Source organism: Piliocolobus tephrosceles, chromosome 11, assembly GCF_002776525.5.
Source record: "Piliocolobus tephrosceles isolate RC106 chromosome 11, ASM277652v3, whole genome shotgun sequence".
NCBI lineage: Eukaryota > Metazoa > Chordata > Mammalia > Primates > Cercopithecidae > Piliocolobus > Piliocolobus tephrosceles.
Window position 1 is genome coordinate 50,999,965 of NC_045444.1, and position 19,451 is coordinate 51,019,415.

General features: G+C 34.1%; 1 protein-coding gene across 1 annotated transcript in view; it reads right to left on the bottom strand.

The window, feature by feature from the left end:
- Positions 1 to 19,451, bottom strand: part of SCN3A (sodium voltage-gated channel alpha subunit 3) — a 112,821-nt gene that overhangs the window by 39,022 nt on the left and 54,348 nt on the right. Inside the window, exons 12-18 of the mRNA XM_023188159.2 lie at positions 18,345 to 18,635; positions 12,317 to 12,664; positions 11,144 to 11,276; positions 9,566 to 9,804; positions 4,684 to 4,857; positions 3,373 to 3,729; positions 1,090 to 1,560 (exon numbers count right to left, since the gene is read on the bottom strand). Coding sequence (XP_023043927.1) covers positions 1,090 to 1,560; positions 3,373 to 3,729; positions 4,684 to 4,857; positions 9,566 to 9,804; positions 11,144 to 11,276; positions 12,317 to 12,664; positions 18,345 to 18,635 — 2,013 coding nt within the window. The remainder of the gene's footprint in view (positions 1 to 1,089; positions 1,561 to 3,372; positions 3,730 to 4,683; positions 4,858 to 9,565; positions 9,805 to 11,143; positions 11,277 to 12,316; positions 12,665 to 18,344; positions 18,636 to 19,451) is intronic.

Below are 19,451 nucleotides of genomic sequence, written 5' to 3' on the forward strand. Positions count from 1 at the left end.
TCTTTCTTTCTTTCTTTCTTTCTTTCTTTCTTTCTTTCTTTCTTTCTCCTTCCTCCCTCCTTCCTTTCTTTCCTTCTTTCTTTCCCTCTTCTTCCTTCCTTCTTTCCTCCCTCCCTCCTCTCCTTCCTTCCTTCTTTTTTCTCTTTCCTAGTAATACAACAGTAAGAGCAGGTTAATTAATCTACAAAATAACTATAGCCCTCAGGTGAAGCTTTTTAAAGTAGTTCTTAATACTTTCAAGTTACTCTGGAAGACTATAGATTTGCTCATCCTTGACTGGGCAAAATATAATCAGTCCTACTTGCACTTTCCTAATGTGTATAACACTTTCATAAATGAAACACTATCATAGTGAGTAAGACTTTCAGAGGTTAACAAAAGTACATAAATTTTCACATAAAAATAAGCAAAACCTAATATAGAGAGTAAGGAGATCAAGAAAATAAGTTCATTTATTTTTTAAAGAACATAATGTAGTTGAGAGTGTAATGTATTAAATAACATCTCTTTTTTGGAAGGCTACTTTTTTTTTTTTGAGATAGGGTCTTGCTTTGTCACTCAGGGTTGAGTAGGGTAATGTGATCATGGCTCGCTGCAGCCTCTACTTTCTGGGCTGAAGCAATCCTTCCACCTCAGCCTCCTTTATAGCTGGGACTACAGGCATGTGCCACCATGCCCAGTGAATTTTCATATTTTTTTGTAGAGAGGAGATTTCGCCATCTTGTCCAGGCTGGTCTTGAACTCCTGGACTCAAATGATCAGCTTTGTTGGCCTCCCAAAATGCTGGGATCACAGGCATGAGCCACCATGCCCAGCCTAAAAGGCCACATTTTTAAACCACATTTTCAAACGATCAAGAAAATGAATATACTAAATACTCAGAATGGTTTAATTTCTTGTGAAAAGTTGGAATTTTTAGAAATGTATTTCCCCATAAAGAGTATCTTGTGATTTTCCAACATCACTATATATATATATGACTTTCAATATTACTTTTTAATAATGCATATAAGTACAATGAAAATAGTAAATAACTGTAGTACATGGTTATCATAGGAAATGCAACAAAAAATTTAAAAGCATTCTTACCTCTTTGCTTTCTTCTAGTTCTGACTCACTGCTGAACTCTTCAGTATTTAAGTTTTCAAAGTCAGACTCTCCAACAGCAATTGGCACTGTTACAGTGAGGCTGGGGTTGTTTATGAATGACATATAATCATTTTCATCGATTATGTATTTTTCAACACTGCTTCCGGTACCTACACCACTGGTGGTTCCATTCCCATCTCTAAGATAATTAAGCTCTTTGCTTATTTCAATTCCAGTATTATTGGACATACAGCTGTCTATCTTATTGCCTTCATGGATTTCTGTAACTTTTGGCTTTCTAAAAAAGGCTTTTCGGAAACACTCCCGTATCTTATTTTTCACGTAATCGATTCCCTTTTGCATTCTTCCTACTGCAATCTGCAGATTATTCATTTCATTGTCATCATCAGTAGCAGCAAGGTTGTCTGAGCTAAATGAACTCAACAATAAGGCCAGAAAGAGGTTCAGAACCTAAAAGAAAAAAAGAAAAAATCTATTTTAATATTGAAATATGTATTTAAATAACAGCCTAAAAAGGGAACTCAGATCTTTGCTAAAATTATTTCAGCAAACGTTTATTGAATGCTTACTATATTTCAGATGCCATATCTAAGTCACACACTCTTTAAAGGACCTGATATCCTGCTCTAAGGGCAAAATGATAAAACAAGCACCTCTTCTTTTTTCCTATTGGGAGGGACAATAGGAGAGCAGAGCTTCTAAGATTTTAAATGGTATCTACTCAGTAGATTTGCCAGCGGAAAGACAAAATCTCGCCCTCAAGGTTTTTGCCAATGAGAGAGAGAAAAAAAGATACTTTATCTTAAACATTTTATCTTACTTCATCTTACCATTTTTTTTTCCTAGGGAATTTCTAGCTTCATGTATATAAAGAATGAACTCATTTATTTAATAGCCTGATGATATGTACCAAATGATGCACTTGAAATACAAATTCCTTTGGCCCAATGGCCACAAACTTTTATAACAGCAGAAATTTCTAAGTGCAAATTATATACGATTTAACATGTTTCCCATCAAATACACTTTGAAATTTATGTGTTCAAATAGCTCAACAGATGGAGAGAAATCTAAAAGTATACCAGGGTTTAGGCTAAACTCATAAGTTACTTTTCTTTTTCTTTCTTTGTGTGTGTGTGTGTAGAAAGTATGAGGCAATTTTAACTCTCAGAATATCATAGGATACATGACAAAGCTACCCAGCCAACTGGTAAGTTATGGTTAATGCAGGAATAATTCATTATTTCTGATGTAAAAGAAAATGTATAACAATATTTTTAGCCTGAAATGGAGTTAGTTATTGAGTTTCAGAATATGTTACACTATAGGAAGACATGCAAGGCAAAAGCCCCAGTTTATTTCCCTATTTCTATATCAGATTTTTTTCAGAATCTAGAGCTCCCTAATTTACTATTCTGGAGAAAAAATTGCGTGTTTGTAGGTATCCCAGTAGCATTCTTTTGAACAAGTTTATCTGAAATGTATCCCTCAAAGGAAAGGCCCAATGTGATGGCATAAAGAAATGCTTTGCCCACTCATGATTGAGACATTTAAGCATTAAACATCTAACTATATAAACTATGTTTTTATATTAGTGATTTTAAGTCACTTTAAAAGTAAGCCCTTTGAGTCTGGACAATGTCCATACATATGAATAAATTAAACTGTAATAATTGGTTTTCCTTTAGTAATGCAAATTCAGGGAAGAAAACATTTTGTCCTCCTCCAAGTTACTTGGATAATTATAATGCATAGCTAAAATATAATGGTCTACTTCACTGAAATGTGTCTTCAAAATTTGGTAGTATATGACCTATATCTCTGAGTAAGCCAACTACATGAACTATGAACATGCAAAGAGCAATTTGATTATAGAATAGATAGTTGTCTTTTTAGATTTAGTAGAGGTCATTTTCTTATCAAAACAATATTAGGACACAATTTGTCTTAGTGATAAAAATTTACTTTCTTAGAAGAAGAAAGGAAAATCTAATATTTATGCCCCTCAGGCATTCATAAATACCCCTGATTTAATCTTTACATCAAAGATATGATTTCAGTTTTGTTATTCCAATGTCATAAAAAATGGGAAACCAGAGTCCAGGAGAAGTTAAATAACTTGCTCATTCTCAGAGTACTAATAGGGGGATTTTAGTCTAGGCCACTTACTATAAACCAGAGATATGTTTACCACATCTGGCCACCTTCCCAGCTACTGTCTGCTCTTGTTCTAATTTATGAGCATTTGTAATACATACGTACCACAAGGTTTCCAATGACCATGACCAACATGAAAACAATAAGGCACATGGTTTGGCCAGCAACCTCCATACAGTCCCACATGGTCTCTATCCACTCTCCACACAGCACGCGGAACACAATCAGGAAGGAGTGGAAGAAGTCGTTCATGTGCCACCGTGGGAGTGTACAGTCATCATTGATCTTGCAGACACATTCTTTGTAGCTCTTACCAAAGAGCTGCATGCCGACCACAGCAAAAATGAAGACGATGATGGCCAATACCAAGGTGAGGTTTCCTAGAGCCCCCACAGAATTGCCAATGATCTTAATCAGCATATTTAGTGTGGGCCAGGATTTTGCCAACTTGAAAACTCTAAGCTGTAATCAAGTGAAAAGATGCTCTTAGTAGTAATCATAATATAATTTTATACATTATTTTATTAGTATGTGGTATCATAGAACCACATGTGGTAGATGTAAAAACTCAAACTATGCTGAACTAATTCAATTTCAAATCCAGAAAAAACAGTGTTAACAATATTAGAATTGTAAATCAGGTCATAATATCATTTAAGGGCAAAAATAAAAATAATAAAACATTTCAGAAATAATAAATAAAACATTTCTGATTCATCAAAAGATATGCCCATGTAAACAAGTTGGTATTTTGATTAGAGACATTTTTAAATTAGCAAACTAATGTTATCTTCAGGTTCTATTTTAGAGAGTAAAAAGAAATATTAAAAGTATAAATCATATATTTTTATGGGCCAATATAAAATAAAAGTAAAATAAACTAAATAATATGATACAAATGTACAGAAAAAATTTGAAGAAATATACATTTTGCTTAATGTTCAATAAAAATTGTATATATTTCTCAATAAAATTGTGCTATAATTTAAAAAGTTTGTTATACAATTATTTAAGATATTAATAACATCAAATATTTCCCCTCATGTTGCTTTAAAACAGTCCGCATTCCTAGAAGTAGGGTTAATAAAAAGCTAAAATTAATTGGGACTTAAAATTCTTATTTGCATGTCTTTACAGACTGTAAGGCCAAAAAAACTTCATAAACTTAAAACACAGTTTTAGAAAGTACATGTAGATTTTCAAATGTGCCCTACATACCTAATCATTATAAAGTATTTCAAACGCTTTCATCAATCTTAGAAACTGTATATACTTAAAGAGGATGTTTATATGTTTTTTAGAATGTCATATATTGATGTAAAATTAAAATTAAAATTAATAATTATATAAATATACATTGATTCAATTTTAAAATAAATGTGCCAATGAACGACAGGAATATATATAAATAGATACCAGTCTGAATGATCGCAGTACAGACAATCCCTCCACATTTGATAGACCAAGCTCCATTAAACTCAGGCTGACAATAATTCCATCAAAGATATTCCAGCCCTCTTGGAAATAGTAATAAGGATCCATGGCAATGATCTTGAGAACCATTTCTGCTGTGAAAATCCCAGTGAAGACCTAAAAATAGAGATCAGCACTACTTCAAGAGCACTGAAAAATACTGATGCTACGTGAATTTATAAAGAAGAACATTAATAGTCAGGAATAAAAATATCTAAAATTTAAAGTGAGAAAATGTGACAAATCAACTCAAGTCTAGCTTTTTGTTTGTTTGTTTTCATTTTCACTTTTATTTATTTATTTTTTAGACATTGTCTCCCTCTGTTGCCCAGGTTGGAGTACAGTGGCATGATCTCGGCTCACTGCAACCTCTGCCTCCCAGGTTCAAGTGATTCTCCTGCCTCAGCCTCCCAAGTAGCTGGGATTACAGGTGTGGGCCACCATGCCCAGCTAATTTTTGTAATTTCAGTAGAGACAGGGTTTCACATCATGTTGGCCAGGCCAGTCTGGAACTCCTGACCTCAAGTGATCTGCCCGCCTCAGCCTCCCAAAGTACTGGGATTACAGGCATGAGCCACCACATCCAGCCATGTCTAGCATTTTTTTCCCCCCTCTAGGAGAGTATTTTATTAAGCAGAGTGATATTATTTAATGAATCTGCTGGATTTCCAAGAAAAACACTAATTTTAAAACATTTCGTGGTCTACATTTTAAATCTGGTATTGAATAATAGCTCCTGAATTATTGCCCTTGTTGGTACACTACATTTCTAACACAATCACAACCAAATTCATTTCTAGGTAGTATTGAAAGTTATTAATAATTGATTTCATAAAAACCATATTTTGTTTTTGATTTTGTGTTTTTTAAGGGATACTATCTTATTTCTATAATTTTACAAACATTCCTGAAACAAGAGTAAGTTTGCCGTTAATGGTTTATAATAACGATCTCTGGATGCATGCCTCAGAATTAAGGTTAATGGATTAGTAGAGTAACAAACTGCAGATTTAATTGAAACTAGCAGGAGAAAATATTCAGTATGCATATACATGCAAATAAGATTAATAAATCACTTGAGTGGCTAGATAAATGTGTATTTGACAATAGAAAGAAAAACAATGAAACAAACACAGCATTTATTTTTTAACTCAAAATGATAGGCTGAGAGACACAGGACATGATGAATTGTGAAATCACTCTTGCAGAAAATCTTTCAAAGCAATTCTCTTAATTCACTATAGTTAAAAATTGCGATTTATGACTGTAAAGTCAAGCTTAGCATTTACCAAGATAAATCAGCCTTTATCTTGAAGGAATTCTGTCAAAATAACAGTATAACAATTATTTGGTTTCCTAAAACATCGTATTACTTAAAAGAAATATTGATCCACCCTTACAAATGTATAAATTCAGCTAACACTTCATTGTTTCCAATCACAGATGAAAAATACCCATCACAGAAAAAAAACAGCCTGAGGGTAGTCATCCATTCACTCAAATAGAAATTAAATGTATTTTAAGCAAGCCTAGTACATGAAAGTCCAGGTATATGGTGAATTGCCCATTGAAAAATGTATTTTTCATTTTATAGAATAACACATGAAAGATTCTTTTTTTTCAAATAGTGATTTTGCCTGGTAAGTACAAAGTAAGTTCTAACTATATAAATTTTATTTCTTGTATAAAACTTTTAGAAGCAGTTATTATTTGAAATAGGCACTCTGATGATAGAAATATATTATTTAAAGTGAGCTAGAACCATCCAGGTAAATAATCTACAAACATCTCTTTCTATAGAAAATCATAAGGTGGTATTTTCAGCTCTTCTAAAATGACTAGATCTCATGCCTTTAAAAACATATACCCTAAATTTACGCTTATCTAAAAATGTAATCCCACCATAAAACTTTTCATTAAAAATAATATTTTTATTACAACTAGTAATCCAAAATGACAACTATATCTCTGTAAATGTTTTCAGTTAAGGCTCTAAAAATCAATGGGATTGTTTTTGGTCCATTTTAATCTAGTTCCAGCATTGTCAGGTAGGTTGGAAATGTTTGTTATGATGAAGATGTTGTCTAACCTACTACGATTGATAGGCTATTTTTTGCTTATTGAATCCCTATGATGGTTGCAAGCATTTTATAATGATTAAAAAACAAACAAAAAAATACTCCACAAAAATACAGAGCACCTTAGCAAAACTTAATTGAGATTCAAGGTCTCTTGATATTCAAATTTGATTAATCTCATCAAGAAGGAAGCGATGTAATTTTTATGTACTGCAGAAACAATACATAATGGGGTATGTTGATCTAAGTTAAGATGGAAAATTCCACAATTCAATGTCCTCATGTATAATATAAGGCAGTATGCAATAATTTGAGCAGTAATAAACTAATCCATAGATACTCTAAATTTATGTTAATGAGCAAATTATAAACTCTCCACAAAACAAGCTGTGTAATCATCTATGATCTATAATATAGTCTTAAGTCAGCTAAGCACCCATGATAGAAATTCTTTCTTTCTCTCTCACATGCTCTCTCTCTGCCTATATATTAAATATATGCATTACTTTCATATGTATAAATATTTATGATAAAGGTTGTTATGGGTAGGAAATAAGATATTCTATGAACAAATGCTTTGTAAATTATGCAATGCATTATTGATATGTTAATCATAGTAAGGAGGTATCAACCAATAGAGTCAGTCACTTTACATATTCTCCTCTTGTTATGGTTAGAAATAAATAACTCAGGTCTGTTCCCTGTAATTTATGCTCTCTATCTTGACAAGTTTTGTTTCCCCAACACTACACTGAACTTATAGATGGTTCTATCACCAACAATCTACCAGGCATCAGTCTCCCATTCCACTTTCCCACCTCATTATTTCAGTTACTACCCATCAAGTAATAGAATTGTAGAACTGGAACATACATAAAAAGTCATTTAGTCCAACACACTCATTGTTTATATGTGTGTTGAGAAAATAGATTCAAGGATCTAAGTGACTTTTCAAAACCACACAGATATTTACCATGACCACTTTGACTAGGACCTAGATTTGATGCTTTTGTCTTGTGCTTTTTCATTCAATCATCTTATAATCCAGCCTCTCTTATCCTGTGTTTCCATACTCAACTGCTCCAACATTGGAATTCTATATTTACTGTTTCACTCTGGCAAGTTTCCAAAATCTTCCTTCACCTGTTCAACTTCCCTAACTGTCCAGTATCCTGGGAAAAATACAAGAACTACACCAGAAATATTTTCCATCATTATCTCAAAGAAAGGTCTGAAAGGGTAATAGCATATATATGAGGAAGGAAACTGTTTATTGAGCACATGCTAGATGCCAGGCACAGTCTAGGTGCTTTCACATTACCTCATGTGACCTTCACAACAACTCCGCACGAAGGGTTTTACTACACTCATTTCAATAGTAGAAAACAAAGACTCAGATTGTTTATCAGACTTGTCCAGAGGCCATATCACTAGTAAGCACTGGCAACTAAGGTCAAACTCAATTCCACTCCACTGCAAAGCCTGTGTTCTTTTGCAAAATCATGCTACCTGTAGCAGCCTTTTTGGCTAGGTATCAACCAGTGGGTTATTCATTGAGTGACTCCCATGTAAACACGGAGAGAGACAACAGAAAAATGGGACACGGCCTTTGCCAAAGATGAAGAAAATCTTAAGAATATGTGAGTGTGTTACTGAGTCAAATAATGCAGAGAATTTGAGGTCACTTATTAGGGCACACATTTATCCAGTTGTCCACCAGCATTTCCTTTCCCCCTTCTGTTGGCAATTGCTCCTCCACCCATGATTCCTCAGGACTGCCATGTTTTCACACGATTCCACCCCCTGCCAAGGCCGATTAAATCAGAGGTGAGCATCTGACCCAAATTATGCCGAAGTTCTATCAGGAGTCTTTGGAATGAGACTCAAAAGGAGATTCAGGCTTTTTCCAGTGTAGAGGTTGTAAGACGTAAAATCAGTGAGCTCTTACTGAACATTTGCTGACCTAAAGACAAATGATGCAGTGAACTTGCAGGCCATATCTAAGCCCTTGATGAAAACTGTTCCTGAAATCAGACTGCAATACCGCCCTTTATTTAGTTTGTTAGTCTACCTTTTCCCTCCATTCCAGTTTTCCCACTACCCCTTGCCCCAAGTTTGTTTGAGTTAGTACAGGGCAAGGTCTTGATTAATAATATATGTAAACCCTTTTTTTACTTGTCCTCCCATTTTGATCAGCACACACAGACACAGATGCATGCTCAGTAATTTGAACCAGAGGTATGGCTAAATCACAAATGCACATTTAGCAACTATTTATTTTCTTGTATGAATATCACTGAAGCTTTTTATTAGGTAGTTAACTTGAAACAATGATGTTCTTTTTTTAAATTTACATCAATCTTTGGGTCATCCCTTCAATGGACATGATGTTTTTAGAGGCTGTGTGGGTTAAAACCACATGTTTGTGGAGCCAGGATTAGATCTCCTGGTTTACCTGGACCCACATTTCCAGCAAGAACAACTGTAAAGATTCTGAGACGTTTACAACTGGTAAGACACCACGATCAATCAGCACAGACATTGGCCTAAACAATCAGCATTCATACCAGTTGAGTTTTAGGCTCTATTGCTGAGATTCCCTGTAATATTCCTTAGATACTTCTTTCTATGAGGAAAGAGGATACAATTTTTGGGTTCAGCACAGCACAAATAGATCTTTCCCTTTGGTCTATGTCTCCCACCTCTGCCAAAGTAATTAAGTACTTTAAAAACTTAAATGTACTTACCAGGTTTCCTACAGTCAATACACTACTGAATTGCTCGGTCATAGGGTAGTGCTCCATGGCCATAAAGAGGGTATTTAAGACTATGCAAATAGTGATGGCAAGATCAACAAATGGATCCATAACAATTAAATTCACAAGATGTTTTACTTTTAACCATGCATCACAGCAGTCCCAGATCAAGAACACATTGGCAAATCTATACCAGCATGGTGGACATTTCTGTCTAGATTCTTCAAGTTCTGGAGGGACAATAAAGAGGAAGAGTAGTAAATAACAACAAAAATGAGTTATTATTGCCAGTAGATTTTACATCATTTAACAAAATTGATTCTTATATTTGAAAATAGAAATTCATATTACTTAAGAAACTTAAGAAGACAATCCCATTAAATATTTTCAGAAAATACTAATTAAAATGTCATATAGATTGACTTTTTCTTTTAAATACAGAAAATAAGCACTTTGAATTTAATATTTTGCTTTAAAATCACTAGGTTATGATTGATTAAATTGCTGTGTTCTCTTTGTCAAAACAGAATTTTAAATAAGCATTACACAACTATTAAAATTTTAAATAATTATGGTTTCTTCTGAAAGTACCTTTTTAAAAACATTGTCTAAAGTTGTGATCCCTTATGTATGTGATAACATTTATGAACTATTCTCTCCTCTCATAGTTTCCATATCAACATTAATCTTGCACACAATGCGAATGTAGTATGCCCTTCTTTTTAGTATACATTCAGACTCAAATCTACTTTTGTGGCTTGTGCATATCTTTTAGAATTTTAGCATCATGTATTTAAAATATTACTTGAAATTTTAATGGATGAAGCCTATTACAAAATAATTATTATGTGATTGTATAAGACATGATACAAAATGTAATTGATGTTTTTTAAAGAACATATGTTAGAATTGACATACAATTGATCTAAAAAGGGCAGTACTAATATATTCTCTCTCCAGACTTCACGGAGTGAGGACTGTGTGAAGTATGAACAAGTTTAGTGTATAAGTAGTTGCTGCCCATTCCTGTATGTCAAAATCAGTGAACATATCTGTCCATGGTCCTTTGGAGGAATGTAATGGTTGTTGTGTATGTAGAAGATGGAAGAGAGACCCTTTTGTAGGACCTCTCTTGGAGTGGAGGACAGGTTTTGATTTGTCCAACTCATTCAAGCGCTCCCACAACCCTATCAACACCTCCATGCCTGAAGAACAGACTAAAGCCTGAAAGAAGTGTTTCCTTATGCTTCTATATACCAAGACTTAGAAAGGGGGAAAAGTATACTCTATTTGCATATGAGTAACATAACATAAGAAGAAATCCTCATTAATATAATATCAAGTGGTGAAATATCACTCTGCAAGCAAGGTAAGGACCCAACTCAAAAAGAAATAAGGCCAATATTAGTTTTTGTAATCAATGTGATAATATACTCCATATATCACATTCTTAGGTCTAGTATATAGTTTTGATCTGGGTAACAAACTTCAGTAACTCTATGAAAAGAAGGAATAGTTCACAAAGCACATAATCACAGAAAGTTTACTGTTCCATGACCTGCTTCTTACCTTCCATTGTGTTGGTCAGAATGCTGGCTATGCTCATGGCTCTTTGCCTTCCAGAGGAATCCTCCAGCATCTCCATTGAAATCTGGTAAGAACTTAACCTTCTCTTTCTGACTTCCGTTTCAGTGGTGGTGCCCTGCAAACCAAATACTGATGGCTCAAACCACTCTTTCCAATAAGTAATACAACACCACATAGCATTTCTTTGGTAAATCATGCGACATGCAATTTTTCCAGTTAAGAATTTTCAAGGAATAAAATATTGAATTATTGTTAAGTTATAAACAGTTTTTTTTTTTTTTTTTTAAAGTTATCACAGGTAGTACTATTTAAGAGGAATTCACCAGTGGATGCAGTTGTATAACACAATTATATTACAGAAATATTTTAATTAACCTGTCACTATTTTCAAGGAAATTTGTTGTAAACATGCTAAAGTCATTTATTATTTTATTTCATTTAGGTGAAAATTATTTTTATCTTCTATCAATGATTAATAATCAGATCAATCCTCCCCCAATAAATACTATGATTATATAGTCTCAAGGCTGAATTATTTTCTTTGAGGCTATCTTGACTATATCGACATATGTGGGCCAATTTTTTCCGTGCACAAACACAGATGTACAATGAAATGTGTGTGCTTTCCTGAAATTTCTTTAATTATTTCTATATCTCTTCCTATTAAAAAACAACACATTTTAGAGTCATTTTAAAATAGCACTGTAAATATTGACAGTTGTATGAAACTGCCCATTATCAACAAATTGGTTATATTTAATTTTAAGAATATGAATTTTCCATAATATGAATAGATAATGTTACAATTCTTGGTGATTATGCATCTTACAGATTTGATGGTGAAAATGTCCATTATTTGTCTTGGTAGGTCTACCAAATTTGCAGATATGTGTTTCATAGCAGACTCTAAAAACTGGGCCCTTTTAACCTAAAGCCATGGTCCCTTACAATTAATTCCCATACAACAAAAACTAATGCTCCCGTACAATTCAGTAGATTCTCAATATTCTATTGTTTTCCCTTTGATTAATCGTATTATTTTTACCAACTTTTCATTTTGAGGAAGCAGGACGGTATAACAGCCTAAACTGTCCAGGCTTTGATTATTGCAAATTGGTGAATAATGTCAGTGGCAGCTAGGTCATCTATTATCACCTCTGGGAGAAGTTGTCCAGTAGGTGACGTTAGAGCTGAAGGTCCACCCACCAAGGAAACCACACCATTGCAATCCACAGTGCTGTGCATCTTCCCATTTGCTGGAAGCCCTGGCACCATCCTGGATGACATACTGGCCTGACTAACGTTACTGTTGCGTCGCTCTCCATGTCTGTGCGGCACAAACAGTGAGTCTCTCCTGCTTTCGCTGTCTTCAAATGTGCTGTGTTCGTCATCAGCAAAGTCATTTTCAGATCCAACATCCTTTGTCCGACCTCTGAAACTGAAAATGCTTGTTTTGCTATTGCGTCTTGGGGAAAACAGGGAGCCACGGATACTCAACAGAGACTGCGGAGAAAGCAAAAAGGAATGGGATGGGGGTGGGGGGAGAACAGAATTATTTGATAAAAATAAAAGTATTAATATTAAAAGATCTATTTTCTTTGGAGTTAGTATAGTCTTGCTCTTAAACACGGATTATCAAATTTATAGAGGACACATATATTTTAATACTTTTATTAAAGCAAATTTAAGTAGAAGAGTGTTTTTCTGACTAACAATACTGATTTGCAATTTACTAAGTATGCAACCACTTCATTTAGTCTTCACTTCAGGTGGATTGGGTTATCATAATGCTATAGGTTAGGGACCAGATGCTGAAAAGGCTAAATAATTACTTTTGATGGGAGTGGTGGTTAAACAAATAATAAGTAGCTTCTACTTCTTAATGCTGTAATCTGAAGGGCATGCAACCTGGAGAATAAGTTTTGGCTCAAGTGAGAAAGTTGGCTCAAATTTAAAATATTTATTTCAAATGTTGCATTGTAGCCAGTATTTCACTTCAGGATAATTTAAAAAAAAAAAAAAAAAAAAACTACTATTTTTCCATTCCCTTCTTTTGAATTCTGAAAGAAAATTAGTTTACTCTTTGTCTGAAATGGTTTGTCTCTACTCACATGGGAATAGAAGTCACAAAACTTACCTACGATGTTGTCTTCCAAATTTGCTAACAGTTTCCCAAATGGCAACCAATGATTCACCTTATTTGAGAGACTACATGTCATAGCAAACACAACAGAGAGGATTCCTAAACTGCTACATAAATTACACTTCTTGTGTAAAATATAACACTGGCTTATAAAAGCAAGACATATAACATGACTTCACCAGCTGGTGGTGTAAAAAACAGCATATACTTCTGATATTACTTTAACTGTATTGAAAAGAAAGAGACAATTCAAAACGTTTTTTATTAGAGCTATTCCCAAGTAAGTTAAGCGAACTGTTTCCTAGTACCAGAAAATGAGGATTTAGCTTGAAGTTCCCTCTTGCACATTTTGAAAGGATTTTAAACTAGCAACCCCAAATAATGCTGTGTGTATACTAGTCTTGCAGATAGTTTTCAAAAAATCTCTATTCAGTCTGCAGAATATTTGTTTTCTCCCCTCGTCATGAACAATGGCATTCCTCCTCGCTCTCTCATTCCCTTCCCTACTTCTCTTCACACCCAGGGTAATATACATACATACATATACATATACATATGTCAGCAGCACACATTCCTGGATCTTCGCTTTCTTCTAAGTTTTAGTGTAAAACCAAATAAAATGATTTTAGTGGAAAACACAGAAAAGACAGACTCTGTCAAACTTATTTTTGGTTCCTCTGCCTAATTAGGTCATGCTGATTTTCATAGGCCCCATTTTTAGCTTTATTTTTTATGGCTTTTCCCAGACTGCAAAGCACCAGAATAATCTTTGTAGTCCTCTGTCTCAGTGATATTTTGGAAGGATATTATTCACTAAAAAGTGCTCTGTTCCTTTGGATTTGGTTAGATTCTCCACAGGAACTGTTGGCTGTCCAGCTTATCCATTGGAGGGTGTGTCTATGTGATACTCAATTCCTGTAGCAGGTTTGTCTACCGAAGGGCAGACAGTAGAGTGATTTTACAGCAAAGTGGTCAAGAGATTAGATCATGTGAAGACATCAATTCATCCCCTATTAATAAAGAATGCTAATGCTTTTCATTTCCTCAGACTCTATTTAAATGATCAATATAATAATAGTTATATCCAGAACTCGTGTTTTTATTGTTGTTGTTGTCATTGCTTTGAGGCAGAGTCTCACTCTGTCGCCCAGGCAGAAGTGCAGTGGTGCAATCTCGGCTCACTGCAATCTCCACCTCTCAGGTTCAAGTTATTCTCCTGCCTTACCCTCCTGAGTTGTTGGGACTAGAGGTGCCTGCCACCACACCTGGCTAATGTTTGTATTTTTAGTAGAGACAGGGTTTCACCATGATGGTCAAGTTGGCCTCGAACCCCCGACCTCAGGTGATCTGCCCGCCCTGGCCTCCCAAAGCCCTGGGATTAGAGGCATGAGCCACCACGCCCAGCCCAGAACTAGTGTTTTGAAACATTTGAGTGTATGTGAATCACTCTGAGAGTTAAAAATATATATTTTTAGGTCTCAGATTTTTGGAATATGGATTCAGCAAGTAGCAGATAGGACTCTGGAATCTGAATTTTCTTGACACATTCCAGGTGATTCTAATACAGGGTGGACCTCATCCTACACTCAGAGAAATACTAACTTGGTCTTACATTAATCCCTAGGATGGCTGGTAATCACCTCAATACACCTATGTTCTGAAACTGTCTCTGAAAACTGAAAATCGGTCTACACAATATTGGTTGGGAGTATGTGGTATGTGTGTGCATCCAGTATGTATCTGGGACATGCCTTTAATTTGGATATTTTTATGTCAGGTATTTTCAAAGGCGTTCCAGATCTCTGAGTTTATTCGAAACTTCTATTCACTCTTTGGAATGTATAATAATGGGTGTGAGCGCAGCTTTCAAGGCAACAGAGACGGAAAAAGAAGATAACAGAAATAGCATTCAGAGAAAATAAACCAAAAATAACACACTGGAAGATGCAGCAGAGTGGAGGGAATACCCACAGATGTGTCAACATTTTCTGTAGGGAAAACCAGCTTTAGTGTTTTAAGGAGTGAAAGGCCATCTTTGTTTGCCTCAGGCATGTCAAAACATATTTCCCAGGTATCTTTTTCATCTTGTTCCCAGAAGATAAATGTAGACTGTTTCTTAATTTTCAGTAACAAAAGGGAAAATAGAAGAAATTAGGTCTGTAAGACACAATCATGCAGGTAGGCTTTGGATTCAAAGTGGGTTGGGAAAAGTCAAGATGGAAAAAGATGCCGGGAATTTTAAGATGTTCTAGTAGGAATAAGGAAAGTGAATATTTGTTGGAAGTACTTAGCATTTTGAGGTTTCATTTTATACTTTTAAATACTTCTTTATTTTGTACTACTAACGTACATAATCTGCTTAAAAATAAAATAATGTAACAAACAAAATAACATTTGTAATTTATGTGAATAGAAGACAGGGTACCCACAATTTATGGCCTCTCTGCTTTGACATTTTCAGAAGATATATTTGATTTGAGCAGTATTTATTGTCTATCTTATGTTTCCTGTCCCCACCACCTTCACTGATTCTCTTTCTACCAGATTCCTTTTCTGTTTACAGAATCAGAAACTGTAAACTGTTTATGGTATATTTCTGCTTGTTAGTTGTGTTTAGTTAGTATGCTTTTAGCCTGTCTTTACTAGGATATGCAAATTTAAAACTAATAGATTATTTCTTTCACTTTTGAAATTACCTATCTATCCATCTGTCTCTGTCTATTTACAAATATAAAATGAACGACATCTACCATATGTATGTACTGTTTCTGTTTTTAGTATTAAAACATTGGCCATCAGCTAACCTCCCTGCTCTTGCCTGTCTGGGGTTTACTCAGCTCTGGCAAACCAAGTCTACCAGTTGCTCCTAAAGCACTCCAGGCGTGCTACCATGTCAGGGTTTTGCACTTCCTCTATCATCAGCTTAGAACGCTGTTCCATAAGATAGCCTCTTCCTTTGCCTCCTCCACATCTTTCCCAAAATGTCTAAATAGTGAGGTCATTGTAAACCACCCTATTTAAAATTTTACTTCCAATTATGGCTCGTGTTCCTTTTTTCCTCCTTACTTTTTTTTCCTTAACATTTGTTACCTTCTAACGCAGTCTATAACTTATTTATGTTGTTTATTGTCTGTCTCCTTGGGAATAAATTTCCATGAGGTCAGTGAATTGAGTCTCTTTTGTTCTTTGAGGTATTTTCAGCATCTTGAATTATGTTTGCCACATAGTTGGTGATCAATGAATATTTGTTGATTGGACTGAATGAACTAATCTGCAAACTTTTATTTGAGCAAAATGATGAAACAATAAAGGAAATAATACTGCTATCAAACTGCGTACATACATTTGTGAGTAATTGAAACTACTCAAAAGTTTTGTTTCCCTCATTTGAAATTCATTCATTAATTTTAACTTAATAAGAGACTTATTCTTTATCACACAGATTTTCTATATATTGCTTAGTCCCGTAAAACTCTTTAATGTAGGTATTCTTACTTTATTTTACAGAAATTTTACAAAGGACAAGTGACTTGACCAAGGTCACAGAATTAGTTTGGAGTTGAGATATGAACACGAAAGTTTGTGTTCACTATAGCATTATTATGCTATAGTCTCATATACTCTTAATTCTAATAACTCCTAATAGTTTTAAGAATTCCAAAATATCAAGGGTGACTGTTTAAGAAAAAAACATCTGATCTGAGAAACCAAGTTGCCCTCCAGAGCTTCAAGTTAATTCCAAATGTGTTATACTGATTTGATAATATATTTTATATTTGTATTACACAAGATAGTAATAGTTGAATTTCTTGATATTGATATTGTCTTAAATAAATGGCTTTTATCTTAAAACTCTTTGTGTATTCATGTCCATTTTGTTCTAATATGAGAATACAAGTTTTAAGTTATTGATATAGTCTCCTTTTTTCTTTAAAAATATTTGTTTACATATTAAACACAGATTATAAAACATTCACTGAGAACTTGCATATTACCTTTTCTCCCAACCAAAAGTAAATACTATGTTGAATTTTGTGTTTATTACTTCTGTTTTTTTAGAAATTTCTTTCTTTATGAAAAATATATCATACCTCTTGGTTGATTTGCAGTTTTTGATTAAATTAATCTTATATATTATCTCTCGAAGCATTATTTTTAGGGCATAATTCTGATTCAAGATTGTTATGATTAGAAGCATTTGCAATTCATAGCACATGAAATTCTAATGGTGCCAAATAGTGTTCAAAGCCATAATTGTACTTATCACAGATTTTAAAACTAATTATCTTTACATGAGACATATGTAAACAATACATTAACTTACTAAACAACAAATAATTGAAACTAATTTTTACTCTTTTACTTAAAACTATGCTAGGTAGTTGGCATTAAATCAGAGCATAAAATAGACTACCTTTGATGCTATTCTCTTCAAGAACATTTAGGTCAAAATTTCATTCTAATGTACCATGGCATGACCCTATGCAAGCAAAATAGAGACTCACCATAGTCCAGTTCTCATATCGAAGGATAAAGATAAAACCCAAAGAACATTTCTTTTCAAAATTTATGTGTGTGTTACAATCACAACTTTGGATACCAAAGGCAGAAACTCATTATCAAAGAAAACAAGTTTATCTGGGGTCTCAAAGTGGAAAATGTAAACAAGAGATTCCCAAACTCTCACTGAAAAGTCTGTTAGCGTAGGTTGTGTGTGTATATACACATACATATATATGTGTATATATACACACACACGGGTTGATATATATAGGTTATATCAATATATATATATTATATATATGATATCAATATATCTATCTATATATATCAGTCTTGAAAGGGTGAACATTTTATGAACGGTTTAATAAAAATCCCTTTGAAGACAGACTATGATAAGAATTTAAATAACTATATTAAATGTTAGTTCCCCATCCCTCACTGAAGTCAGATAGCACAAAAGTGTACTAAAACAAAATACAACAACTAAAAAGCAATAGCAATGACAAAGAAACCAGAGCACTTAGTCGAAAATCATACCTGATGAGGGGAGCAGAATTTCTTGTCACTGGTCAGTCTGTTTCCATCCATGGAGAAAAGGAAGCTGCTTCTTTTGACACTGTCTTCAGATTCGGATTTAGGAAAGCTGTCTCTCTCTCCTTTATTGTTTCCTTCACGGTGCTCCCTCTGTCTTCTTTTCTTCCTTCGGTTCCTCCATTCTTTAGCACTTTTGGAGCTTAACTTTGATGCTTCTGAAGAACTTTCCAACAACTCGCCTAACCCACCTATTCCACTGAAATCTCTTGAAGCAGCGGATGCTGCCGCAACTGCCTGTCGTAAAACAAAGTCAGGCACTGTTTAGAACACAGAGCTTTGAAAACAGTGGAGTATGGTTAAAATATTGCCGTTTAAGACTCATTAACTATAAGCGAAAAGTCTGTTCTTCTAGTCCTTTTATTTTGTCTCACCACAAGAGTTTACTTAACAACAACCCTTACATTTTAAATCATATAAAGCAATATGCTAGTGTATGTATTAAAGCAAGAAAAATATGGTTTTGCCTATCTTCTGGATTGTCTTTTTTTGGGGGCGGAGGGGACAACTGTTCTCTCCATAGTATCTTCTATACTTTAAAAAGCAAATGTTTTCTTAGTGGTGGTTGCTCATTTAACTACTATTCTGATTCCATCTGTAAAATGTTTCCTCCTGTGTGCACTTGTGAGCAACTGAGTAGTAATTTTTTTTCCCTCTAAATCCAGTACAAAAGACTGTTTCTTTTCTTTTTTGTGAACGCAAAACATTTAAAGTGCGTACTATTTTACCTCCAGATGGAAGTAGGGGGAATGTATTAGCTAGTTTATCCTCTTCCTTCGTTTGAATTACATTTAGGACTGTAGTTCACATCTTTGTGGTCATATTACTCCCAGAAAATTTATTATGTATCACTTTAAACATTTTAAATGTTCATAAATCATTTAATATTATAAATAATAACAAATGATTAACATAGCAACACATACATTCAAAGGGTTATGAGAACTGCTTCAAATATTTTCTTTCCATATTGCAGCACTAAGTATTCTTAAGCACTTTGAATTTCTATACCTACCAATGAAACACAGTGAGCTCTGAGGTGAAACATGGAAA